General features: G+C 44.2%; 1 protein-coding gene and 2 long non-coding RNA genes across 7 annotated transcripts; 2 read left to right on the plus strand and 1 right to left on the minus strand.

The window, feature by feature from the left end:
• Nucleotides 1-4: 4 nt before the first annotated feature.
• LOC121065107 lies at nt 5-24317 on the plus strand. 3 transcript variants are annotated; one of them, XR_005816902.1, is made up of 4 exons: nt 5-121; nt 19885-20109; nt 22995-23101; nt 24253-24317. It is a non-coding gene; the product is annotated as an uncharacterized LOC121065107 (long non-coding RNA). The 3 variants fall into 3 exon arrangements; XR_005816901.1 differs by having other exon boundaries at nt 11-121; nt 19882-20109; XR_005816900.1 differs by lacking the exon at nt 5-121 and adding an exon at nt 15784-15924.
• CCDC166 (coiled-coil domain containing 166) lies at nt 2301-13386 on the minus strand. 3 transcript variants are annotated; one of them, XM_040547604.1, is made up of 6 exons: nt 13251-13384; nt 10419-10492; nt 9886-10301; nt 6342-6588; nt 5691-5728; nt 2301-3786 (listed from the first exon to the last, which is right to left on the minus strand). In XM_040547604.1, the coding sequence occupies exons 4-6, from the start codon at nt 6417-6419 to the stop codon at nt 2829-2831; spliced, it is 1074 nt and encodes a 357-aa protein (XP_040403538.1). In that variant the 5' UTR covers nt 6420-6588; nt 9886-10301; nt 10419-10492; nt 13251-13384; the 3' UTR covers nt 2301-2828. The 3 variants fall into 3 exon arrangements, 2 of the variants coding, with proteins under 2 accessions (XP_040403538.1, XP_040403539.1); XR_005816888.1 differs by lacking the exons at nt 2301-3786; nt 5691-5728; nt 6342-6588 and adding an exon at nt 12340-12420 and having other exon boundaries at nt 9821-10301; nt 13251-13386; XM_040547605.1 differs by lacking the exons at nt 5691-5728; nt 9886-10301; nt 10419-10492; nt 13251-13384 and having other exon boundaries at nt 2308-3786; nt 6342-6542.
• Nucleotides 24318-24878: 561 nt separating the features above from the next.
• LOC121065106 lies at nt 24879-25662 on the plus strand. The gene is made up of 2 exons (XR_005816899.1): nt 24879-25101; nt 25456-25662. It is a non-coding gene; the product is annotated as an uncharacterized LOC121065106 (long non-coding RNA).
• The last annotated feature ends 1573 nt before the right edge of the window (nt 25663-27235 follow it).

Genomic DNA, 27235 nt, shown 5'->3' on the forward strand with positions numbered 1-27235 from the left:
GGTAAAACGTCTTCAGCATATCCCACCCTGCGCCTTCGTCTTAGAAACTTTCAATGAGCGTGCCAGTGTCAGCGGGAGCTATCCGAGTTGCTCGCAGCACCTGCTGTCATTCCAATGCACAGTAACGTTTCTCTTTTTTTTTTTTTTTAAATCTATCAGTTGTTAGTGGAAATGCCTATAATGCAAGTCGTTCCTTCCTACCAGTGTGCTCTGGCAGATATTGTTTCCCATAATATCCATGCTGACAAACTGGTCTAAGTATGGATTAGCTAAGTGGATGGTTAGATGGAGTGAAAATTCAACTGCTGGAATCAGACAGTTGTCATCAGTGACACAAAGACCAGCTGGAGGTCAGTCACTATAGTGCTTTACACCAGGGGTAAATACAGGGGCCAGTACTGTTTGGCTTCGTCATTAATCATCTGGATAATGGGCTAGAGTGCTGTCTCAGCAAATTTGCAGATTATATGAAACAGGGAGGAGTGGTTATTACAGCAGATAGTTGTGCTACTATTCAGAGGGATCCTGACAGACTGGAGAATCAGGCCAAGAGGAACCACATGAAGTTCTGCACTGAAAAATGCCAAGTTCTGCACTAGGGGAGGAGTAATTGTATCCACCAGTACAGGCTGGAAACAGATGGTCTAGAAAACTGCGTGGCAGGAAAGGACCTGGAGGTCCTGGTGGACACCAAGTTGACCATGAGCCAGTAATGTGGCCTTCCAGTAAAGAAGGCCAAGAACATCCATAGGACATTGAGGTGCTTGAGTGAGTCCGAAGAAGGGCTACAGAGCTGGTGAGGGGTCTGGAGAACAAGTCTTACAAGGAGCGGCTGAGAGAGCTGGGGTTGTTCAGCCTGGAGAAGAGGAGGCTCAGGGGTGACCTCATTGCTCTCTATAGGCACCTTAAAGGAGGCTGTAGTGTGGTGGGGGTTGGTCTATTCTCCCATGCGCCCACTGACAGGATGAGGGGGAATGGGCTAAAGTTGCACCAGAGGAGGTTTAGGTTGGATATTAGGAATAACTTCTTTACCGAAAGGGTTGTTAGGCATTGGGATGGGCTGCCCAGGGAAGTGGTTGAGTCACCATCCCTGGAGGTCCTTAAAAGACGTTTAGATGTAGAGCTTAGTGATATGGTTTAGTGGAGGACTTGTTAGTGTTAGGTCAGAGGTTGGACTAGGTGATCTTGGAGGTCTCTTCCAACCTAGGTGATTCTGTGATTCTGGGCTGCACTAAGAAGAGATTTGCCAGTTGGTTGAGGCAAGTGATTCTTCACTTTTACTCAGCACTGGTGAGACCGCATGTTGAGTATTGTGTCCAGTTCTGGCCTCCCCAGTGCAAGAAAGACATGAACATAGAGAAGTGTGCCCAGCAAGGGGCCACAGAGATAAAGCCTTAGAACATCTGTGGTAATTGGAGAGTGTGATTGTTTAGCCTGTAGAAGGCTCCGGGGAATCTTACCAATGTGTTTAAATATCAGGTGGAGAGGGTGATGGGAGGCAGAGCCATACTCTTCTGAAATTGAAATTTAAGAAATTCCATTTAAACATAAGAAAGATTTTTTTTTTTTTTTTTACTGTGACCATGGTCAAGCAGTGGAACAGTTTGTACAAAGAGGCTCTGGAGTCTCTGTCCTTGCAGATGTTCAAAACCTGCTGAAGGTGTCCCTGCTCTGACACTCCTGTGAGATTCCTTGCATCCTCAACTATGTTTTGATTATTTATAAAATATCCCTTTGTGGCTACTCAAACTTAGAGTAAGGGTGACCTCTAATATCATTGCTGATGAGATAATCACAATCCAGAAGTGTTCAGCTTGAAATGTGAATGTAACAGCAGGCTACTAGAATTTTGCTTCTCCAGTGAAACACTGAAGCAATAAAAGAATGAGAAGAAAGCAAAAATTTATACAGAATCACAGAATTGTGGGGTTGGAAGGGACCTCAAGAAATCATCGGGTCCAACCCCCCTGCCAAAGCAGGTTCCCTAGAGCAGGTTGCCCAGGTAGGCGTCCAGACGGGCCTTGAATATCAGAGAAGGAGACTCCACAACCTCCCTGGGCAGCCTGTTCCAGTGCTCCGTCACCCTCACTGTGAAGAAGTTCTTTCACGTGTTGGTGCGGAACTTCCTGTGCTCTATTTTGTGGCCATTGCCCCTTGTCCTATCCCCACAAACCACTGAAAAGAGGTTGGCCAAATCCCTCTGTCTCCCACACTTCAGGTATTTATAAATAATACGAATATATTTTATTGATAGTTATGACCGAAGGTCAAATACCTTAACTGCATATATTGTTTAAAGTATTTGGTTACTTGCTTATTTATTTTCTCTTTTTTGGAGACTAACAAAAGATAAAATTAATAAAGTCTGCTGTGCTGAAGATTTGGAAAAAATAGTGCTGGAAGCAGGAGCTGGCCTACATCAATTCATTTTATGGTAACAATAGATGTAGCTTGCAGTGAAAGTTAACATAGAGTTTGTCTCACTATGTGTAAGAGTATAATTTGTGTGTGGAAAATTATTAATTGATGTCTGATCTCAAAGAGAAAATGTCATTGTTTATTTTGGGGAATGAAAGGAGTGTAGTTGCAGTTGTCTTGGTATAAATGTCATGGAAGTTAAAGGTGAGGTTGCTTTCAAGATCTCATCTAGATTGCATGCTGAGCATGAGCTATGTAAATGAATCCTTTCATCAACCTACAGAACATGTCAGCAATTCAGGTTATTTATGTATACTCTGTTACTTAACTAGTTGTAATAACAGTTGATGGTCCAGCTAGGTTTAGTGATACAGTGTCATGAGTGAGGAATAGAGAAATGTTTCTTTAGGCTAACGGCCACATCCAAAGGGGCTGTCAGAGCTGTAGGTTTTCCAGTTTGCATTGTGTCCCTCATGCTGATGTAACCTGTGACGCACACATGCCATATCCTGAGTGTATTGGTTCTCCCGAAGAAGCTGCTGCTGCTGCTCTCTCAGTTGAACTCTGATTTCTTTAAGGACTTTTGAGCATTGGATGAGTCTGAGCAACTCCTGGCGCAGTTGCTGATTCTCAGCTTGTACTTGTTTGATATGCTGAATTAGAGATTGTATTGCTGCTTCTTCTGCTCTCTTGGTGAGAACCTGGATCTTCTGATGAGAGTCCACTTCACAGTCAGCCTTGGCCTGCAAAAATCTGCTCTTGATTTTGTGCATTTGTTCTGAATGCTGGATCTTTGTGACCAACAATTCCTTCTCCAACTCTTTAATCTTTTTAATCTGTTCTAACTGCAGATCTTTGAAATGCTGCAAGTCTTCAACTTCCTTGTTCATAAGAGAATACTTTGCCTCCATATTCATCAGATAGGTTTTTACCTCTTTTTCTTTTTCTGTGTACTGCGAGATTAGCTTCTCTTTCTGCTTCCAGACCTGAGACAAATCAATTTGGTTCTGGTCATTTAGTGTTATTATTAGATTCTGGCACTTCTGGCTGTGTTTTGTTATGTAGGAGAGGTAAATGTTACTCTCTTCCCGATTCCGTTGGGCTTCCTCTTCTAGGAATTTATTCTCCTGCAGGAAATACTCCACTTTTCCCATGTATGTGTTCATATGTTCAGTAAGAATTTTGCATTCTTTCTGCAAGTATGACTTCCTCTCTTTGACAAGTGTCTCCATATCACTTATTCCTTTGTATATATCTCCATTCTTGGTTCTTACTCCTTGCTTATTTTTCCCAGCACCAGTGGTGTCTTGTTTAATCTGCTTTGTCACGGATGCCATATTCCACAGTGGGGTATCAAATTCTGGCAAACTGTAATGGAAAGGAAAATTATTAATTTTTAGTGAGCATTTGTGTCACATGTATGATTAACATTGTTTTTTCTCCCCAATCATGCCATCTTATGTCCTTTTGTTTTCAGTTGTTCATTACAGCAGCCAAAATGTTTGACCTAGAATTTCTCTTATCTCACCTATGTCTTGAGTTGAAGAACACAGGCACGTAATGTGCATGTGCATTTTCACATTCGTAGGTAACTGAGGAGAAGTAGTTCTACTAATTGAAAAATACATATCTTTTTTTTAAATTGTTGTTGTTTTATAATGTTGTGTTATTTCTCTACTTTGGAGAACAAAGTCAAATTCCACTGAGGAATTATTACAAGATTACATTCTCTGTAGGCGGAAGATCTTCTGTATAAAACTTCAGCCAGCAAGTAAGCACTGAAGGCTAAATAAAGGGATGCCTGAAGCTTACAAACATGTATGTTGATAAATTCTAAAATGTAACTGCTAGGTCATCATGCTAGACTAGAAGCTGTCTGTATTAGTCTATAGAAAACATTAAGGAGAGAAATACAGATTAAGCCTCATTCTTCCATAAGGAAGGAGAAAAAGCATCTTGAGTACTCCTGAAGCACAACACCTGAATTTTCCAGAATCCTGGCACCCTATATGAAGTACAGGCCAACACTCTTGTCCCCATGAGGTGTGTCCTCAGTGACTATTAGAGCATGCATAGGCAATGTGGCTGATAGTTTCCTCTCCAGTTCCTCTGGGGTTTGCAGCTCTACCAGGGTAATCAAGACACACAGAAGTTTCAGCCAAACCTGCACTCTTACAGGATAGAGACCAAATCACACTTTTGCTGCTGCACCTGCACAGTAAACAAGTGTTTCCTGATGTTCAGACAGAACCTCCCATCTTCCAGTCTGTGCCTGTGGCTTCTGGTCCTGTCATTGTGCACTAATAAAAAGAGTGTGGCTCCTTCATCTTTGCACACTCCCTTCTGGGCAACCTGCACTAGGTGGCCCTGCTTGAGCAGGAGGATTGAACCAGATGACTTCCCAGATGTCCCTTCCAATCTCAACCATTCTGTAATTCTGTGAAATTAGGAGGGTAACATGTAATGGAGTGCAAAAGACAGTGAGATAACTTTGACTAATCAGGCAGGTTGGGGCTGCAGGTGAGAGGAAGAGCCAGTTCTGGAATGGGTACTATAAATGTGAGCATAGGACCTCTGTGCTTCTTATTCTTAGATACACACCCAGGTTTCCATGGAAAGAGAACAACATCCCAGAGCCCAGTGTGAGGAAACGTGCTGTGCTAATAAAGGTAAGACTTATTAAGTTGCTAATAAAATTGACCAGAGTAATATGCACTTTAGAACATAGGATATTTTTCCAGAAGAGACAAACATGAATAACAGTGTTGAGGCACAACAGCAATATAGAAGCTGAATGTGTCTGAAATATACGCTTTTTCCTTTAGTTTCAGAATAATGTTTTTGTTGATCTTGTTGTCTGTGTGGCACAAGTTCATGCCAGTAAGTGTAGCTGAGCACATGCTGAAGGTGAGAAATAAGTTAGAAGACGTGTTTTGTAATGTTTGGGAGGTAAGAAGTGAAGATGATGGGATATTGGTCAATGCCCTATATTGCTCTTGAAAATTCATCTTCTGTATGTATCCAATGATTAAAATAGAGTACATCATAGGAAATAGATATCTAGAAATTAGGCTTAATTTTTGTGATATCAGTGAGGAAGAGAACTGTTGAAATAACAGTAATTGGTAATATAGTTATTTGAATATATATTCAGACAGTTTGAGCACTGTGCTACAATTCTACTTAAAGAATTTGCTAATTTTTAAGCTGTCATTTTATCAGAGGTTTCATTTTTTAACATACAACATTAAGTATTAAAACTGCTGAGATACCTGCAATATAAGAGAGACAGCTGAGTCCACAACAGATACTGAAGGAAGGAAAAAGCATCAGTATTAATGGTCCTTGCAAATATAATCAGAAAATAACGGAGTGAATTGTACTTTGCATACAGAATTTCTAAAATACTTATTCAAAAGAGGAACAGTGCAATCAAGTATTTAGAACTGGAGCGAAGTCTGAGAAGTCTAATGTTTTTAATGAACATTTATAACTAAAACTTACTGTATCCTACTAGAACTGGTAGTCCCTTTTAAAGAAAATATGCAAAATTTGAGTGGATAAGTGAACAAAATAGAAAAAATATATTAATCTATTGTCATAGTAACAGCAGAACAGTGTCCAAGCTAGGAATGTGGCAGCTGCATCAGAAGTAGGGTAGGCATAGGGAAACATAAGAATGTGTACAGAAATCAGTGCAGTTGTGTTTTGGGGAACTGAGTTTCCAAAGAGCTAAAAGGGTGTCACAATGGAAAGTAGTAGAACTGAGTTAATGCTAATTATGTGGTTTTATGGGAAAGAAAATAGCAGAGCTGTATGAATATTAGGGAAATGACTAAATCTGCATGGAAAAAAACAGGCCTTGCTAAAGTTATTATTATACAAAAAGTGTTGAAAAACAAAACAACAACGACAATACTGACCTTTCCTGCTTTTGGGGTCTTCACAGAGTTTCCAGATAGCTCCTTCTGGCTTGCTGATTCTGGCTTACTAGACGGCATTTGCAGATAGCTAAGTTGTGATCTCTGAGCAATGGTGGTGTTAGTAAGCTGTGTGTGTCCATGGTGATGAAATACCGCGAAGTCACAAGAGAAGTTCAGTAGCGAGATTCTCAGAGCCTTTTCAGTTCCTGGCTTGGTTGTGAAGCCTGACTGTGATGCTCTTTGTTACCTATTGGAGTTAATTTAGCAGACACACGAGGGCACTTTGGCTTATGAAAATGTGATTTTTAGTGGCCACTATATAAAGAGGAAAACAGTCTCAGCTACCTACTAGTATATGCTGAACGAAAAGGTATGTCTTAAGCCATGATCGTCCTTGAGAATTAGATGCCAGTGTCTACTCAAGCATTTCTGGTCTGTATGTTTGGGTTTTCTTTCCAACAGGTTGGCAAGCATTTCTATATTTCACAAGGATAGGAAGGGATGGATGTGGGGAAGGAGTATTTGTGACATTTCAAAAGTAGATTAAAGAAGGGATTTTTGTAAATGAAGTCCTTATTTATGGAGGGGTTCCTTATTTTTAAAAGGAAATTGGTAGCTCGGGATGCATTTCCTGATTTTTGTAGGGAAAATAAGAGAATATGGTAATGCTAATTCTGGATTTGCCCAGAGAATTATGGTGTCTGTGGGCTGGTTGATCACTGCCAGAAGGATGCAAGCTAATATGCTTGAGAGTGGTCCAGCACCTGGCAGTATCACAGAATCATAGAATCGTTGAGGTTGGAAGGGACCTCTGGAGGTCATCTGGTCCACCCCCACCTACTCAAGCAGGGCCACCTAGACCAGGTTGCCCAGGACCATGTCCAGAGAGCTTTTGAAGGTCTCCAAAGAAGGAAACTCCACAACCTCTCTGGGAAACCTGTACCAGTGCTTGGTCATCCTTCACAATAACAAAATGCTTCCTGATTTTCAGATGGCTTCTCTTGTCTTCCAGTTTGTGCCTGTTGCCTCTTGTCCTGTCACTGGGCACCACTGAAAACAACCTGGCTCCATCTTCTTTTCACCTTCCCTTCAGTTGTTCCTGGACATTGTAAGATCCCCCCTGAGCCTCCTCTTCTCCAGGCTGAAAAGGTGTTAAAAAAAATGGTGTTTATCTAAAAGTGTTTCTGGCATGTGTATTCCTGTTCTGCTGCACTTGCCAATGAAAGGGTAACTTTTAAAAACTGGGGGGGAAAATTCCTCAGTTCCTCTTTATTGTTTTATCTGCTCATATGTGCTGTGGCATTTCTTGCTCAAAACTAAGGTTTTGGAGTAATTCAGTTACAGTTTATTGTGAAGTTTGTTGTTTATGGTTTCTCACTTGAGGACTGTGGTTTGTTACCTTATTTTGAGGGGCTTTGCAGGGGCTCAGTCAAGGTTTACAGTTTACTCATTTACTGATCAGAGTACAGGATTTAAAACTGACCCTCAGCCCTAAGCGGTAAAAGCTTAATGACCATTTGAAATATTAGATTTGCAGTTTATCCCTTAAGGTTTAGGATTTACACATTACTGTTAAACGGAACAGTCTAAATCCTTAGATAGCATACTCTGTAGGCCCTGACCAGTAGGCTTTGAAGCTTTCTTTGGGATTTGTAACCTTACCCTGTGCCATCCAGTGTTCAGCTTTTTGCTCTGATCTGGGGTCTTGTCTGACATGGTTTGAGCATGACACACTGGAACAGACTGCTGAGGTGGCGGGCAAACTGAGAGCTCTAAAAATTTATTGCAGTGCTTTTGTCTAGGCATACATCTGCAGAAGTGCAGATAGATAAGATCAGGGGTTTTCCTCTCAAATACTAGAACTGAATCCTATCCCTGATGGAAAAAACTGGGGGAGGCTGACAGCTGCTTCTCGATTCTTATAGAAGCAGGTGTTCTAGCATGCAGGAAACTGACAGAAACCTCATGAAGTTTGAAAAAGGGAAATTCCAAGGCCTGCATGTGGGGAGGGGACATCCCCATGCACCAGTATATGCTGGGAGCCACCCAGCTGGAAAGCAGCTTTGCAAAAAAGGCCCTGCGAGGATCATGGTGGACAGCAAGTTGAACATGAGCCAGCAGTGTGCACTTGCCACAAAAGTAGCTAATTGTATTCACAGCTTCATTATGTAAAGCATTGCCAGCAAGTTGAGGGAGGTGATCTTTCCCCTCTGCTCAGCACCAGTGAGGCTACACCTGGAGTGCTGGGTCCAGTTCTGAGCTCTGCAGTACAAAAGAGACATGGACATATTTGAGAGTCCGACAATTGGCCAGAAAGCTGATGAAGGTAGTGCAGCATCTCTCCTATGAGGAAAGGCTGAGAGATCTGGCACTGTTCTTCCTAGAGAAAAGAAGGCTCAGGGGGATCTAATCAATATCCATAAACAACTGAAGAGAAGAGTGCAGAGGACAGAGCCAGGCTCTCCTGAGTAGTGCCCAGTAACAGGGCAAGAGGCCACAGACACAAACTGGAACACAGGAAGTTCTGTCTGAACATCAGGAAAGGCTTCTTTACTGTGTGGCTGATCAAGCACTGACACAGGTTGCCCTGAGAAGTTATGGAATCTTTCTCCTTGGAGATCTTCAAAAGCTGCCTGGGATATGGTCCTGGGCAACCTGCTGTAGGTGGCCAAGCTTGAGCAGAGAGGTTTATACCAGATGATCTCCTCATGTCCCTTCCAACCTCAACCGTTCTGCAATTCTGTGAAACTAAGGTAAATTTTGTTAAAAATTGTTATTTTTGCCTTCTGGAGGCAGCACTGAGGACTAGGTAACCCGTTTCTACTCTGTGGATATTGTTTACTGTATCTGGCTTAGCTTTACTTTGGTTGCTTCACTTTTTTTAATCTTATTCTCATTTGTGAAAAGGAAAAGATAACACAACTTATTGTTTTGATTAATTGTCATGGCTGAAGTTGAAAAAATCGGGAAAAGGTAAACTGGCTGAATAAATGGCTTTAAAACTGAAAGCTGTCTCTATCTCCGAACAAGTGAAGCTCTGTTTCTCCTAATGGGCAAGGACCACTGTTAAATAGTCATCCAGGATAGCAGATCACCAATGCTACTGAGTTTGCTTGCAGCAATATGAGATGTCCCCGGTATGTCTAGGGGCGGAGGCATGCATTGATGGTGCTGGGAGGGAGGTGGTTTGTGTGGGGGGGGTGGTGCTTGCAGGCAGCTTCTCATCAGCCACAGTGATCCCTACAACATGCCTTGTAGCCCTTTTGGTGTGCACAGATACCCTTCATTTGTATTTTGTAGCGCCCCAGACCCTTCTCTTTGACCTCTGAAACCCTCAGTTCACATTTTAGGTTGTACCCAAAGCTTTTGTCTGCTTTTCTGCATGTGGTTGTTTCTCTTGCAGTGTTCCATAAGTCCCACTCAACAATTGTATAACCCTATCACCCACAATCATCAGGGAAAATCAAAAGAATCAATCAGAGCTTGAGAAATATTATATCTAAAATGTGTGTAAAAAACAATATGAAATGGCTGAATGCCTTACCAATTGCTTTGATGCATATAATGCAGAGGCCAAACCAAATAGAATTAACACCAGCTGAGCTATTATTTAGCAGACTCTGAACTCTTACGTAGTAGCAAAGACTCTCTTGTTGGAAGGGGATGAAAGGTTAACTCAATATGTATTGGAAATCCAGAAGTACATAAAATCCTTCCGGTGCCAAACTCAGCTTCTTTACTGTGAGGGTGACAGAGCACTGGAACAGGTTGCCCAGCCAGGTTGTGAAGATATTCTCTTCTCTGGAGATACTCAAACCCCGCCTGGATGCCATCCTATGCAAGGTGCTCTAGGTGATCCTGCTTGGCAGGGGGGTTGGACTAGATGATCTCCAGAGGTCCTTTCCAACCTCACCATTCTGTGATTCTGCAATACAGCAACCAATGCCTTTAGAAGTCCCCCTATGAAACAGGAGATAATGTATGGATAAAGGTACATTAAAAAAAATGATAAAAAATCAGTGAAGCCCAAGGTAGGAAAGGCTTTTCTGGTATTGTTAGTTTCCCTTTCTGCAGTACCTGTAAAGGGGAAAAACACGTGGATACGTCATTCTCATGTAAAGTTTGCCAGGACTGAAGAAGTCAAGGATCCACTGAAAAATATATTGAAAAATCAAAACAAATGAGTTGTTCAGGATAAGTAAAATAGACTTGACATTAATTGTAATATTGTTAAGACTGTATTTACTACTAGTGGTGTTATTGTTAATTCTTAATCAATGTTGAGAATTAAGGCAAAGGGAAAGGTGAATGCTACTGGTTTAAGTAAGCACACAAAAATAAATATAACTTCACAGTTTGGTGAAAGCTGAGGTAGATTATAAGAACGAAAACATAATAATGATTGGGTTAGGAAAAAAAAAATCAAACAAAACAACAACAAACTATTACTCCATAATCAGGTGCTGACAAACTAGTGTGTAAAATGCTGTTTGAAAATGGGAAAATCAATTTAAAATTGATAATCGGGAAAGAAGCAAATTTCACAAAGCACCACTGGTATGATATCTTTAAGAAATATTTGCCTGAGGCCATTTTAATGTTATATTTAATAATAAATTCTGTTGTAATTCTGTTAATTTTGTTGTAATTCTATTAATTTTAATCATCCTGCTGTTTCTGTGCGCTGTTTGCTTGCACTTTAAAATGTAGGTAGAATTTTTTATTTAAGTGCTTATGCTGTGATATGGAAGAAAATATAGGCCTGGATGGCCCCAAGAAAAGCGGGGGACTGTGAGGAAAGGGTTAACCATTTTGCCCTGCTCTGCAAGAAAAGAGTTAACCATTCTCCTAGCAGTTAGGCTCTGATTGCTGTTCCTGGTCAGAGCTGCAAACAGAGGCATGAGCATTTTCTGTGAGATATGGTAGGAGCAACAAACCATTATGTGACAAACACCAAAAGCCCTGTTTTGAGAAAACTTCAATTCTGTGAAAACAAAGGTCTCAGGGAGACACAAACAGAGGACTGGGGCCTCTGCATCTATCCCACGCTGTAAGATCTGCTTTGCATGGAAATGAGGGAAGATATTTGTGGAGTCAAGGACTGGTGTGGTGATATGATTGGATATGTTTGTGTAGCATTTTGTTGGAAAATGTACGTAAGCTGCTGCAAATTGTAACTGGTGTGTGTGTCATTTCTCCCTCTCATTTCTCTAATGGAGGAGAGGTTTCACGATCATGGCTAACATTTACTAAAACACTGCAAATCTGTACTTGGATCCTGTTTCCTCCTAGGTCACGGAATGTTCTGAGTCACTTTTGTGATGCTGAGCAACTGAGGGCTCTTCCTTTAGCTTTCAGCAAGCTGTTCTTGGGAGCTGGGCACACTTCTGCTACCCTGGTAGCTCCATCTGTCCCTGATACGGATAATGGCAATGGCTCTGTGTTGCATATGAGCATTAGCTAACGGGGCAGGTGGGATGGGCTGCAGCTAAGGGGAGAGGGTTGATGCAGCTGTTGTGCTCATGGTGATCGTAAACTGGATGGGCCAGTGCAGCCATGGTGTTGTCCAATAAAAAGTTCAGATTCATTACTTACTGTGCAATAAGCCAATCCATGCACGAGGTCAAGATATTTTTTTATTTCAGAATTGTGCAAGTCTCAGTACCAGGTGGTTTCCCGCTAAGCAGGCATACCCAAAGATTTCCCACGCCACACTTTATACAATCTCTTATCACTACATTTACATGTTAGCACGATCCTCTAACTTTGATTTGGTTGTGTAATTAACATACTGCTGACATAACAAAATAATTCTGCACATTCTCAGAGGGGAAGGGTCTCTTGTTGGGCCGGCATCTCTTAGCCTAGAGGCATGATTTTTAGTAATATAATGAGGACAGTTCATATCATAATACTTCTATCATTGCCGTTCAGCCAAGTATTTCTAACAAGTTGATTAGTAACAAGCTCAAGGGCACGTGTGTCGAATTTTCCTTACAAAATGGTCCTCTTGATTAAATAGTTTCTTAGTTATTCTTCCAGTGGATATCTTCAAGGTCTGGATCATCTTTGCCCTTGCCTTGAAATACATATTTTAACAAAATAAAATTAACTAGTTCCTGGCATTATAATCACCCCCTTTGAGACTTATCTAATTTATCTATATTAATCTCACCTATCTATCAACCTAGTACAGCATCTACAGGTGCATCGTATTATTACATACAAAGGAACAAAGAATATTACTATCATAATTGTTAGGACTAAAATTTTCCTCATCCATAATTTCAAATCTGGAAATCAACCACTATCAGGCTTTAGAAAACCCCTTATGAAGCCATCAATTCAAAAAAGGGGTGTTATGGCTTCAGGGATTCAAAAACACTTCTTGGTTTCCTCACTCCCTGGCTTCTTGACTACACTCAACCAACAAAAGACTGTTAATGTTTTTAACCCCCTTATTTTCTGACTTAAAGAAACTTTACACAGAAAGTATATCTTTGTTATTGTGACCTACCTTATCCATAAAGATACACTTAAATTTATATAATCTCAGACTATAAATTTATGGTTCATTAACTTAGTGATTTTCAACTTTCAGCTTGATTTCCTCTTAGAGAGTCTGAATTGCCCCTTTGATGCACTTTACAATGTATCACTGCTACTTCCTTGGGCTGGTGGACTGCCTCAAGTATTTTCAAAATCTCATTCCCATTTTTAAGTGTGGTGCCTTGCAACAACAGTCCCTTCTCTCTCCAAAAAGCACCATACATATACATGTATCACTCCAAAAGTAAACTTTCAATCTGTATAAATATTAACTTGTTTTTCTTTTGCCAACTCCAAGGCTCTTGTGAGTGCTACTAATTTAGCATTCTGTGAAGAAGTATTAGATGGCAATATTCCTACCTCTTTTTCTTTGGTTATTGTCACCATTGCATACCATGCTTTTCTCTCTCCATGCACCATGTAACTGCTTCCATCTGTGTAGAATTCTTCATCCGGATTCTTAAGGGCTGTGAGTGTCTCTCTCAAATCCAGTGGGGTGGCATATACCTGTTCAATAACTTGCAAGCAATCACGGTTAATTTCCTCCTCTTGGTCTAATGGCAATAATGAAGCAGGATTCAAAGTACTATGTACTTTTAATTGAATATCATCTTGCTCTAGCAGCAGTATCTGGTATTACCTAAAACTGCAGTTACTGCACGAGGCACATGTACTGTTATTTTCTGTCCCATTGCTAATTTTCACACCTCTTATATCAATTACCTGCTCCAATCTTTTTCTTGTATCTAACTTCATCGAGTATCAGTTTTCCTTACCAGTTTTGCTTCTGACTTGAGCTCTAACTTTACTGTTTCTGCTGATCTTGCTCTCCCAGATTTCTCAGCTGACCATACAAATGGTACCACTGCATCCTTAATTTCAGTCAGTACTTGGATCCTGTTCCTCTCCTGAAGCGTCTTCAAAATTTTCCTGTAACAAACATACTCGCACCTGCCAAGCATTATTTTCAGGGATATGTACTTGGATTTTTCCTTTCTTGAAAGTTATTTGGGCTCCCAGCTTATGTAATAAGTCTTATCCTAACAGAGGCAGTGGACATTCTGTTAAGTGTAAAAATTCGTGAGTAAAAACTCGCTTCCCAATTTCACACTTAATTGGTTACAAAAAGGTCTTAACTTCTCACTTTCCAATGGCCCCAACCACTGGCATAGAAGATTTACTCAATGGTGTTTTACAGCTGTTTACTACTGAGTAAGTGGCTCCTGTAACTACTAAAAAAATTACAGTTTCATTCCCCAGCTTTACTGGAACCAGGGGCTCTGCTGGAGTACTGGATAATTCTGTGCCCAATCCCCTTCAGTCTGATTCTTCCACGTCAATCACTAACAAGTCCACTTCAGGAATACTTGTTAATTTTGGCTCTCTGGTTTCACTTTTGGGTATTCCATCTTCCAGTGTCCATCCTCCCAAAAATATGCACACTGATTTAACCCTAATGGGTCAGTTGGACAAGGAGTAGATATTGTGTCTGTCCCTTGTCCTTTTCCTCTGCCTCAATTTCCCATTATACTGCCTCTTTCCCCTTTTTAAAAATCCCCTACTATGTGACAATCTGCGAGCTTGAACCACAGCTGTTGCAAGCAGACTTGCTCGCATTTTTGCATTCTTCTGTTTCTCTTTCTGTCTTTTCTCCCTTTCTAGTTCGTCCCAATTATTATATACTTTATATGCTATCTGAATGAGTAGGGAAATAGACATTCCTGAAAATGCATACACTTTCTGCAACTTCTTCCAGATACCAAAGACTGACTGTCCTATGAACACGATGTTAAATGTTACTTTATTTGTTTCATCATCAGGTTTTAAATCCGTCCGTTTTCTGGCTATTTCATATAGTCTTTCATAGAATGCTGAAAGGTTCTCATTTGCTCTCTGAGTCACTCGATACAACTTGGACACATTCTTAGATTTTGGTAGCCCATGCTTAACTCTGTACAAAATTAACTGCTGATATTGTTTTACAAGCATTTTACCTCTGCCTGCATTCAGATCCCAGGTAGGTTCCAGCTCTGGCATGAACCTCTCTGGTCCTTCCCTTACATTAATCCTTCAATTTTTCTCCTTAGCCTTCTCTAACACCAATGATCTCTTCTTACGTTCAACAAAACCTGCATATCTTTCCAGTCAGGCCTCGTTCTTTCTGCTGTCGGACCAAATCCTTCTGTCCTCTCCTACTCGTTTCCCTGTCTTTCATTCACAACACTTCCCTGATCCAAATCTCTTTCATCAGATACCAAAAGCTGTGCATCCTCTTCCTCCTCATTCTGTTTCAAACACCTCTTTCCAATACTACATGCTGAACCTAGTAAAATTGTTATTCTCTATATCAGACATCATATCATCATCGTTACCTTACCGTCAAGTGGTGCAGGGTTACCTGGACGCCGGGACTGGCCGGATCCTGGTCGGGATGTTGGTGATGCGGGGACACAGTCGTGCCACAAGGCACCCTTAGTCAGGCTGTGGGACGTGTCGGGTGGGGGTGTCACGAAGCGCGTGCAAGGGGAACTACAACACGTCGGGACCGTGCCAGAGGAGTGGGGTGGGACCGGACAGGGAGCGGGTACGCGCGTAGATCGGCTGTAGCAGCGACAAAACCGAGCAGGCGCTGGTCACGACGCAATTCCCCCGCCCGTCCCCAGGGCGGAGCTCTGCGGTCGGCGTGGGCTGCCGGCTCCCGCATACTCGTCCGCGCGGCAAGCCGGGAACTGAAGTCTTCCGGCACCGGACTTCCGGGTAGCCGTGCTCCTCTGCGGGGCATGCCGGGAGGAGTAGTCTTCCGGTACCGGATTGGCTGGTGACTGTGCTGCTGCGCGATGCGTACTGGGAGATGTAGTTCCGACACGAAGCTGCCGGGCGGACACGCTGCTTTGTGCAGCACACCGGGAGGCGCAGTTTTCCAGTACTGGACTTCCAGGTGTCCGCACTGGCATGTAGGGCACGTACGGAATCCTAGTTTTCTGGCACCGCACCTCCCGAGAGCAATGCAGATTTATGAGATATGAGGGTTAAGGTCCATTTTAGGGTTTGGGTTCAGGTTTCTGGCTTAGAGATGAATTCCCCAGCGAGATGACCTTTTTAAAATGATGCTATTCTTTTGATTAATTTCTATCAAAATAATTTCCTTAATATCTAATCTCCTTTAAAGCTATCCTTACTGTAGCAGTGCTACAGTGCTGGTGGCTATATTGTGAGGGAGGAAAAAAAGCACAAACCTTCTTCCCATCACAAAAATCATGATTACAGGTTGGGCAGAACTAGAGACAATATGGACAAAGGAGTCATTTGGCTCAGAGGATTCAAAAATAAATAAATACATAAAGGATATGGTGTAAATGTACCAGGAAGCAATGTAAGAACTCTCAGTGCAAGGAGGGGTGTTAACATTTCACTTCATGTTATCAGAATAATTTTGTCACCCACAGTCCTATTAGAGATGCCTAAGGCATAAATCCTGACATCCTGCTGATCATCCAGAGAGGGTCAGAGATAATGTACACAGACCCCAACCCCTAAAGACAGGCCCCAAACCCTAGACACAGGCCCAACACTGTAGATGCAGTCCCCAGACACTAAACACAGACCCCACTTTGGGGCCTTCCTATAGGATTCAGGGCCTGTGTCAAGACTTTGGGGCCTGTGTCTAGGCTTCGGGGCCTACATCTAGGCTTTTGGGCCTTTGTCTAGGGTGTGGGGCCTGTCTGTAGGGTTTGGGGCCTATTTGTAGGGTTTGGGGCTTGCATCTAGGGTTTGAGGCCTGTCTGTAGATTTTGGGACCTGTTTGTATGGTTTGAGGCCTTTATGTTTTGTTTGGGGCCTGTTTCTAGCTTCTGTGGCCTGCATCTAGGCTTTGGGGCCTTCATCTAGGGCTTGGGGCCCATTTTTATGTTTTGGGGCCTGTCTGTAGGGTTTGTCTGCTGCCTGTGTCTACGGTTTGGTGCCTGTGTCAATGGATTGGGACTATTGTTGGGACTATTGTTGGGACTATTGGACTGTCTGTTGTTTGGGGCCTGTCTGTAGCATTTTGGGCCTGTGTCTTGGGCTTGTGTCCTGTGTCTAGGGTTTGGCACCTGGTTGTAGTGTTTGGGGCCTTTGCCTACACTTTAGGGCTTGTCTGTATTGTTTTGTTAGAAACAATCTGCAGCCAATAACACAGGCTCAAGCGAGGATGAAGTATGCATGTATGCACTCAGTGAAGTATGCATGCACTATTGCAATTCCTGTAGGTAATAATAAATTATCTAGGTATGCATGCATTATTGCACTTCCATAACGTAATAATAAATTATCTAGATATGTATGCACTATTGCAATTCCAGTAGGTAATAATAAATTATCTAGGACTTACTTTACAAGCTGTTTGTGGACCAATTCCTTCCCCTTACTCTTGATCAACCCACTCTTCTCCCAGATTTTACCGAACTTATGAACCACCTCATATGCATCACTCAAAGTAGTTTAGATGGTTCCCTCTTTTCCTTCAAGAAGTTTGAGTGCCTGATTCAAGGCATATCATTCACGTGTTTGGGCTGACCAGTTATTTGGCAATCGGCCCATATCTTTTATTTCTTCACTAAATTCATCAATTATAGGATATCCATTATACCTCTTTCCCTGTACTACTGTTGAGGATCCATCAATAAATAGATTATCTCCTTCCTCAAGGGGAAAGGAGGTCTCACTTTAGTCTGATACTCGATTAAATCTAGGCAGTTACATTCTATATCCTCTCCATAGGAAGGCAGCTGGATTCAAGCATGATTTTGTGGTTAACACTAAATCGTCCTTTTCAATCAGTATTGCCTCATGTTTCAAAATCCTAGAATCAGTCAGCCAGCGCCCAGCTCTCCGAGTCAAGGCCGTCTTAACCTGGTGTGGAGTAGTAACTATCAGAAGACCCCCAAAGGTTGATTTCTTGCTTTCTTCTACCAGAATAGCAGTTGCTGCTACAGCTTGAACACATTCAGGCCATCCTCTGGAAACTGTGTGCAGCAGTTTAGACAATAAGTCACTGGTTGCTGCTTATCCCCCCACTCCTGGGTCAATACTCCCAGTGCTGCTTCCCGATCCACAGTAGGGAATAGATAAAAAGGCTTATTTAATGTGGGAAGAGCTAAGACTGGTGCTGTGATTAAGCACTGCTTCAATTTTTCTATTAACTCCTTTTCCTCTTTGGTCCGTTCAAGTATATTAGGCTCCTCCTCTAATAATGTAAGATGAAACCCTTATGTTTTCTATATGCTTCTATCCATAATCAACAATATCCCATTAACCCCCAAAACTTTCTTAGTTCTCTTTTAGTGTTGGGTAGGGGTAGCTCAACAATTCCATGAATCCTCTCTGGGTTTATTCTTCATTTTCCCACAGTCACTAACTGCCCTAAATAGTTGTCTTCTCTTTCCACATGTTGTATTTTATTTTTTGATACTCTCAAGCCCTCTTTTCCCAGAAAGTTTAATAGCTCGTTAGTGGCTTCCTTCACAACTGTTTTATCCTGTCCTGACAATAAAAGATCATCCACATATTGTAATGGTAACACCCCCTCCAGAGGTTGGAATTGCTTCAAAATCTGCTCTAGAACTTGCCCAAATAAATTCAGTGACTCTGTAAACCCCTGAGGTAAAACTGTCCATCTGTATTGTTGCTTCTGCCCCGTTTTAGGGTCTGTCCACTTGAAGGTGAATATATCTTTGCTCTCAGTGTCTGAGAACACCCCGATAATAGCACTGTTATTCCAGTCTAACAACTTACTATTCAAATGCCCAATTTCATCATCAAATCCCTTCCAAACAAGTTAGTCCCTGCCTAGGGTGCATACAATAGTTGCGCAGTGATCATTTTATCCCCTAGTCTCAACTTGGTGTCCCCAAAAAGTAGCACTGTTATCCCAGTCCCTTCTACCCCCATCACCTTTAGGGTTTAATTAGTTAATTTAAGCCCTGATACTTCATGGGCGAGCAATGACCTAGCTGCCCCAGTGTATTGTGTTTACATGGCAAGGTTCAGGTAGTGGGGGGGCTGCAGTGGTGGCCTCTGTGAGAAGAATCCAGCAGCTGCCCTGTGTTAGGTAAGGGCCAGTTTCAGCTGGCTCCAGGGGGACCCACCATTGCCCAGAGCCAAGCCATAAGCAATGCTGCTTGTGCCTCTGTGAGAGCACACCCAAGAAAAGGAAAAAAACAAAACCAAACAAAACAGGCTGCACAGCAGCAGCTGGGAGAGTGAGGAGTGAGAAACAGCCCTGCAGACACCAAGGTCAGTGAAGAAGAAGGGGGAGGAGATGCTCCAGACGCCAGAGTTGAAGTTCCCCTGCAGCCTGTGGAGAGGCCTACAGTGGAACAGGCTGGCCCCTTGCACCCATGGGTCCCTTCCCATGGGCACCACAGCAGAGCAGACCTCCATGCTGCAGCCCGTAGAAACAATGAGTATAAAATACAAAATATGTAACACAGTAAGCTGAAGGGATTGCTGAAATTGTTAAATTGTTATATTGGCCTTGCGCGATAAGACTCAGTTCTAGGCACAAAATCAAGGTTAAAGAAGGAACACGGTGCCCAAAGTAGAGCTCAAACAATTGAATTAGCTGAGTTTGAAAGAAAGTAAAACTGCTGAAGTGGTAAACAATGACAGAGCATGCACAAACGGAAAAGAGAAAAGTACAAGGTGAAGAAGACTACAAGCCTTCATCAGAAAGACCCCAAAGTGCAACCACCAGAGGGTACTGCGCATGTGAAAGTACGAGGGACAATATGATAATTAGTTCTGAGAAACCATTAACATAAATCCTGCCCTTTCTTGGAAAATCACATGAATATGTATGTTACCATACCATAAATAAGTACTCATTGTCTTGCTTAGGTGTACGTGTTTGGTGGAATTATCCGCCACATACCCAGCACTGTTAATAAAGAATACCTGCTTTCTAATTCTCCAAAACAAGTCTTGGAAAGTTATATTGCTTTTTGTGTTTCAGCAGGTGATCTGGGGGGCAGCTTGCCACCCATGAGGGCCCCAAGCTAAAGCAGCCTGCTCCCAATAGATGGACCCCACGACACTGACCCACACCTGGAGCAGCTCTTGAAGAGCCGCCATCCATGGAAAAGCCCACACAGGGGCAGCCCATGAAGGACAGCACCCCTCAGGAAGGACCCCAGGCAGGAGCAGGGGAGAGAGTGACGGTGAAGGAGCAGACGAAACAAAGGTTCTTTCCTATTCTTGCATAGCTGCCTGCCTAATCATTTCCCCCTTTTCTCCAGTGAATAACATACTCAAGATTGACATTTCCCCTCCAGGATTATAAATTAGGCCCTAGAAACTGATCTAACTGTTCTGCTAGTCTTGTAGGGACCTCAATTAAAGACTTAATTTCCTTCTTAAAACTCCTAACCTCTCTGCTTGGGCGAGGGGGGGCACACAGAGAGGTAACATAACCTATTTGTCCTTGTTCCACTGTGAACTCCCTAAGTGGATACATAGGAGCGTTAGTACTGTTAGTATCAGGGAAGGGGAAATTCTCAGTATCTCTTCTACATTGTTCTAATTCTTGCCAGAGCCTAGAGTGCACTCCTTCTCTAGAGACAGTGTTAATTGCAGTCAACTTTTTCAATAAAAATTGACTTAACCCTGCACGCAGCAAGCAGCATAACTCGACTCCTCCTCCAAAAAAGGAGTCTTACTGTTCTCATATAAATTTAAAGACCGAATTTTCATCAGACCTGTATTTTGGCCAAAATATTGCTGTTCCTTCAATTGGTCCCTTTGTCCAGATTAATACACAGTATTTAATCATTTTCTTTTTATCATTTCCTCTAATTTTGGGATTATTTTTCCAATTTCTTATCATTCTTCCTCAAGGACTGTTGGTAGGCACTGCCCTAGTGCTCTGGAACCTGCTCCCTGTCCTCTGGAACCCTTATTTCCCATTTTTCCTAGCCCTTGTCAATGTGCTGCTCCTAACGTTCCAGTTCTAGAAAATGGGGGTGTACTGCTGAGCACTTTACCGTGCACAGGGAACGATACACTTATGGGTTTACCAAATTACTTGGTGTACTGCCAAGCACTTTACCATGCAAGGGAGTACTGTACACCAGATTTCCCCAAGACTCTTCCTTTCGCACTTTTACCTTTCGCTTCGTCCATCTTTGGCCATGCCCCTTGCGGAGCTACAGAACTACAGATCGGGACTTCACAATTGCTTCGTACAAAAGTACATCTCAATCACACTTCACACAAGAGTCTTACCCAACCCCCAAGGCAATAATTACTATTTCTTTCTTTGGTCTGTGCACAGAGTTACTGGGTCAGTTCTCAAAACTGGAGAATTTGCACAGTAACTACCTTCCTTTCTTAATTCTTCACCGATCCTGCCTTCTCAATCAGTCTCGGTTCCTCCGATGAGCTAATCCCAGAGAATCCTGGACAAGCCCCTTATTTATGAGAAACAATCTGCAGCCAATAACACAGGCTCAAGCGAGGATCTCAGTGAAGTAGCATTTTTTTTTTGTGATTGCAATGATGGGCATCCTGCAAGCAGGAGCACACTGCAAAAGTGTGTCATAACCTTATGTTCCCTATTACCCAATGCTTGATTCCTCCTGTTTCCTCATTGGCTGAGTACTAAAGGTTCACAAACTACTCAGTGCTTATTACTATACCATATATTTACAATTTTATTTGACCAACCATTAAATTTTCCTTTTCCTTTTTTTTTCTTCTTCTCTCGTGATTAGAGGGCCTGTGATTTTCAGTTTTTACTGATTTCATGCTGCTCATCTTGTTTTTCTTAGCTATCCTACTAATTTTGGGACAGTGGGACCTTTCACTGTCCCCTTACCTACTTAACGGACTCCCCACTGTTATGCCTGCACAATCACTTTTGAATGTGCAAGGTTAGTGGAATTTTCCACTGCAAAAACACAACTTTAATTCTTACACGAGACAAACATCTGTGGCACAAAGATCAGGGATGACTTCTCAGAGGTAAGCAGCTCTCCATTTGTCCCCCCATCCTCTGAGGAACCCTCCTTACGCTCGTTGCACATTCTTGAGGCCCACAACACTCATTTTGTCCTCTACCTAGCATTCCTAGTCCCTCCTTTACTTGCCTCACCCCCACTCCACCCCACCCCCGGTCCCTTACTAAGGATGGGTGTGCTCTACTCAGGTCCCTCCTGAGATCCTGCAGGTCTTTTAAATCACAGCATCCTTTCTGGTTTGTACTATGCCACTATTTGTTCTGTGCCCCTCTGAGGACACCTGTTGCCTTCTCAGATCCTGATTTTTTTTTTGGTTTTGTTCTGTTTTTTTAACTGTGTGCCAGAGGGCATGCAGCCAGCATGGCTGCCTTTTCTGTCCTATTAAACTGGGGAGAAGTTGGGATTGAGTATTAGCGTTAAGACTAAATGCTAGAATCAATCTCCATATTAATTTAAACTCTCCTGTACTGTAAAGCATGCATAGTTGAGACGGGGAAGATTCTAATTAGACGGGGAAGATGCTAAAACTTATCTGAATTAATATTTAGTTACATATATGGTAAAATATGCTGATTATCAGGGAATGTAGATGGGAACCTTATGAGAAGCAGATGTAAAAAGGAAGATATTGCTCAAGGCCAACAGTAAGGGAAGGATGAACAACTTGTTGGCAGAAAACAAGGCAAAGATAAGCAAAAAACTCCTAAATACTGTCCAACAGAAGGTCAAAGTCCAGGAAGGTAAAAATTTTAACCTCCTCTTCCTCGTTGCCTGAAAGACCCCAGCCTGCGACCACCAGACTACATTGCACAGGTGCAACTGGGAGGAGCTAAGGGCAGGGAGTATGGAAATGAGTACTTGGAAAAGGTCTGCCTTTTTGGGGAAAAAAATGAATATGTATTAGAGCTCATGTAATATGTAACAGTACTATGTATAAAACTGCGAGAAACTACCGAGAAGGTTGCGTACTTTTTGAGGGAAGCTATTCCCAGTGCACCCGGTGCACCGTAATAAGGTATACCTACTTTACAACCCTATGGTTGTGGAGTCATTTCCGTGCGTCATAGTTATGTATGCATTGATAGTCTTCTCCTTGTCTTTGGTTTACCAGGGTAGAAGCAGCTGCCACTAGGATTTGGTTTGTGGGGTTTGTTGCTGAGCAAAGGTGACACACCAGGTAAAATGAGAAAAGTTGCAGCTGATGTGCTGCAATTACAGGTTTGTCCCACTTCAGCTTTAAGAAATAGACAAATGCTTGTAGGGCTTTCCAGTATGCTAGATGTGGTTGTGACTTGTGAGGAAATTTCTTTCTACCTGTCCATCTATCTATCTGTCTATCTATCTATTTATTATGTCCAAAGAGTTTTGCTTGAACAGAGTGCAATAAAAGAGGCCTAATGCCTGTACTGAACAGCAAGAGAAAGCATAAAACACCATATAAGTGCAGGCTGGGGCAAAGTTGAATGGGAATTGAGTGGTTGGGGTTCTTTCCAACAGAACTCGGTATGCAGACAGATAGCTGTTCCTACCGAAGATCCTATCGGTTACAAAAGGTAGTAGTAACCTTGCAGTTTCTATGTTCTGTAGCGTCTGTAGCAAAATAAACAGGCAGATGAATAAATGAGCAGGTACAAATACACGTGACTCTACAACTGAGATTAAATAACGTGCAGTTTCTTCTGTGTTTTATCTTTCAAAGCACGTCGTTGCCGAGCGCCTGAGCTTTTTGCTCGCGTTACCGAGGAAAGGAATGGCCGTGCTTCTTCCCCCCCATCCCTGTCTTTTTTTCTTTTTTTTTTTCTCTCCTCTTCTCCCTTGATGACAGGGACTTGAAATGTTTTTCTTGGATGTCCATGTGAAAATTTTAAAAATGCTAACGGTGAACACTGACAGAATTGGGTGACTTTTTCAAGGTAGAAGGTAAAGAACGTAGAAATTTCTAGTATGTTACTGTTACTCTGTTAACAAAACTGACATACTAGCCGCTTGCTGTTCCTAGCTTTTTTGGTTTGGTTTTCCTTTCAGTAGTCTCCCCAAAGGCTTCTGTGGGTACAATGTGTATCTTTTCTGTTCTTCCAGAACTCATTTGGCAGGAAAGACGACCATGAAATCTGAGGGCTGTGGACCATCTACAAGATGGTTGTTGCAGATGCCTTCGGTCATGTTATTTGTCCCTTTGGCTCGCCGTTTCCATTATCTTGAGTTGAACTTGAGTTGAATTTTGTGTAGCGCTATGTTTGCAGTGGTAACATTGCTGCCGAGGTGTTTTCGATTAAAAACGATCTTAATTGTAGTAGTGAATTCACAGAGTGTGGCTTTGTGTAATGACTCCTATGATCAAAGCTTTTTTTTTTTCTCCTTTGTCACAGATAGGAGAAAAGCTCTTTCCAGCGAGACGAAGAAGGAATTATACCTCTGCCTCATCCCGTGAGACCGGAAGACACTGAGTAACTTAACTGTAAACTGCAATTCTCAGAAGACATACTAAGAGTCTCAGGTTCCTTCTCTGCCTGTCCCCCAAAGCCTTAGGGATAAGAAATCTTAGGCTTTATGTTTCTCCCTATGAAATACTGTCAGATTAAGGGGCGTAGCTGACTGTTATGGGTCTGGTCAGATTCAGGGTACTGAACTATTACAGTCACGGATTTACCAATAACGTAGCACACCCTTGCTCTAGTCATGTTCAATTAGAACTGTCACGGCTAGGAACAATGCAATGAAGAGCAATTTATTACAGCAACAAGGACACAGGTTCTTTGGATTGCCAGAGGTAAATTCACTGTCAGCAAAAGCAAGCGAGCACGCATGAAATACACAAGTACTCATCCTGGCTGTTAACGCGTTAAAAGGCACAAAGACTCTAGAGATTTCTAAGTTTCCAAGCAGACACCTGGTATAACCAAGTGTTCAAATTTTACCCCACAGCGTCCCAATGGGTGGGTGGGGGATAAGAGGCTCAGCCTGTTGACTGATCCCAGAAGTCAGAAAGGTATCCTTTTGTGATGGTATCTTGCCAAACATCCCCTTTGTCTTAAGCCAATTTACATTATTTTCTGTCTTTTAGGTGGAGCTTGAGTGACTCTAGTCAGGCATATCTTGGCTTTGACTGGTGAAAAGTTTTCTTGCTTTCATTTAAAGGTGTAGACTCCGAGAAGTTCAGAGTGCATGCTCAGCGAGGGGTGGTCGCACCTTGGAGGCACGGAGCTTTTGGGATGGAGGTGTGTTTTGGTATTCTAAAGATACTAGAATGAGCAAAAGTTCCCTAGAGTACAGCGTTTTGTCAGGTCGTTGGCTCCGGGTAGCAAACATGCAGCTTACCGGTCTTGGTGTGCACAAGAGCAGTCGGGTCCCCATCTGGTCGCAGAGCCTATCCGTGGTGTCTCCACTCCACTCTGCACTCCGTCCTGTTCCTTAGAGTCAGCACACCAAGTTCCCCTTGTGCGGTAGCATCTAAGGTTGGAGGCCTAGGGAACACTTAGGTAGCGCAGCTGCCCTCCACCCTGAAAGCTTCTTCAGTGCTGTACGCTTTCTTTAAAAGGTGAATATGAGTTTAATTGGCCTAGTTACTTCAGGCAATTACTCTGCAACTACCCAAAGCAGCGATAGTGAGAAGCCCACTTCCAGCATCCGCTCCCCACGCAGGGACGGACGGGTGGACAGACGGACGCCGCTCTTTGCCTTGCCCGCCAGGGGAAGGGGAGAACGACCGGGCAGGGAGCCCCACCGCAGCCCCCCTCCTGAGAGTCCTGCACAGCAGTTTAATAAAGTTTGCTTTCTAGCTTGTGCCCCCCTCAATGGTTGCGGCCCCGGGAAGTGGCCGTCTCCGTGTCTGTAGGCGCAGATTCCGTAGCAGGAAGGGTGCAGAGAGGGCAGGGGCTGGGGGGCTTGGCCCCGTGTCTGTCGGCCGCTGGATGGGGACGGCCTCTCGGGGGCAGCCGGTGGGGGGGGGCTGCAGACTGGGGGACCGTGGCAGGAGGGGGCGTCAGCACTGCGCTGTCTTTGCTCTCCGGGCTGGGGGGGGCGGTCTGCGTGGGCGGAGCGGTTGGCCAGTGCGACCGGGGCTGCTTGCGGAGCAGCAAGGGGGACGGGATGGTTCCCGGCAGGACCTCCAGGGCAGGGGAGGGCGCCGGGGAGGCCGGGTCCCGCGGGATCGGCGGCCGGGGCAGGGAAAGCCCAGGCGGGGCTGGCGGGGACCGCAAGACAGGGACGCCGGGCTGGCTCCAGGGCGTCCATAGCGGTGGGCGGCTGGGAGCGTCTTGCCCCGCAGCATGCTGGGAGTTGTGGTCCTCGGGCTGGCGGACGGCCACGCTGGCTGCCGCGGCATGCCGGGAAATGTAGTTCCGCCTCGCAGCTCGGCTTCCAGGCCGGGAGCGGCTCGGGGACAGGCAGGAAGGGCGGCCGTCTCCTCCGCGACAGCGGAGCCGGGCGCTTCTTCTTGCCGCTTCCGTGTGATTTTCCGCGCGGGTCCCGCCGTTTCCATTAACGACGAAACGGTTCGGGAAGCCTTGCCTGGTTCCGCGCATGCGCGGAGTCAGCCGGCGGAAAGCCGGCACGCGTGCGCAATAGCGGCGCGTCGCTGTCTGCCGTCACCTGCTGGCGGAAACAGCCGCATGGCAGGCAGAGCGGTGCCACGCATGCGTGGTAGCGTCAGCGCCGCCGGCTTTCTCATTACTGCCCCTGCCCGCAGCAAAATGGCGGCGTCCTGCTCTGGGGGAGAAGCTGCGTCGCCTCGGCTCGGGACGGGACGGGACGCGACACGACACGACACGACACCACAACGAGTTTGGTGGTCGGGGCCGCCCCGGGACAGCGCGCGGGGCGAGGCGGTGGGCGATCGGGGCGCTGCGCGGTCGGCGGTTCCTGGGGCAATGGCCCTTGTGCGGGGCGGGGGGCGCGCCACGCCGTGCCGGATCCGTGCTCCGCGGAGCCGTGGGGTCTAGCGGTGGCGAGCTTGGGCGAAAAGGGGCGTGGGAGGGAGGGAGAGCACGGAGAGGAGAGGAGAGGCAGGGAGCAGCACGGTGGGGGGGGCGTTCCGGAGTCCCCGCATGGTCCGGTGGGCTGCTCCGTCCCGAGGCATGCTGGGAAATGTAGTCCTGCGCTGCCGCGCGGCCGCCTCAACGCTGCACAGCCACCCCGTTGTCGCTGTCGCTTTGGCCCGCGTAAGGCGTGTCACATCCTGGTGTGTTCTCCTGCGGGGGTGACAGCTCAGCCTCCGGATCCTTACCGAGGAGGAAGCGGGGGGAGAGGGCGATCGGGAAGCGCCTGAACCGTGAAATCATCCCGGGGGCACCCAGAGCAGGAGCTGCAGTGAGTGTCCTGCTGCCCAGCCCCTTTCTTAACCTGTCCCCTGCC

This window comes from Cygnus olor, chromosome 2 (assembly GCF_009769625.2).
Source record: "Cygnus olor isolate bCygOlo1 chromosome 2, bCygOlo1.pri.v2, whole genome shotgun sequence".
Classification (NCBI taxonomy): Eukaryota; Metazoa; Chordata; class Aves; order Anseriformes; family Anatidae; genus Cygnus; species Cygnus olor.

What these genes read in the sequence shown, in the direction of transcription:
- CCDC166 (XM_040547604.1), bottom strand. Translation starts at nt 6,419, where the DNA reads ATGCCGTCTAGTAAGCCAGAATCAGCAAGCCAGAAGGAGCTATCTGGA. An exon ending in AGACCCCAAAAGCAGGAAAG is followed by an intron (nt 5,729 to 6,341) that starts GTCAGTATTGTC and finishes TCCTTCCTTCAG; the next exon opens with TATCTGTTGTGGACTCAGCT. An exon ending in CTGTCTCTCTTATATTGCAG is followed by an intron (nt 3,787 to 5,690) that starts GTATCTCAGCAG and finishes TTTCCATTACAG; the next exon opens with TTTGCCAGAATTTGATACCC.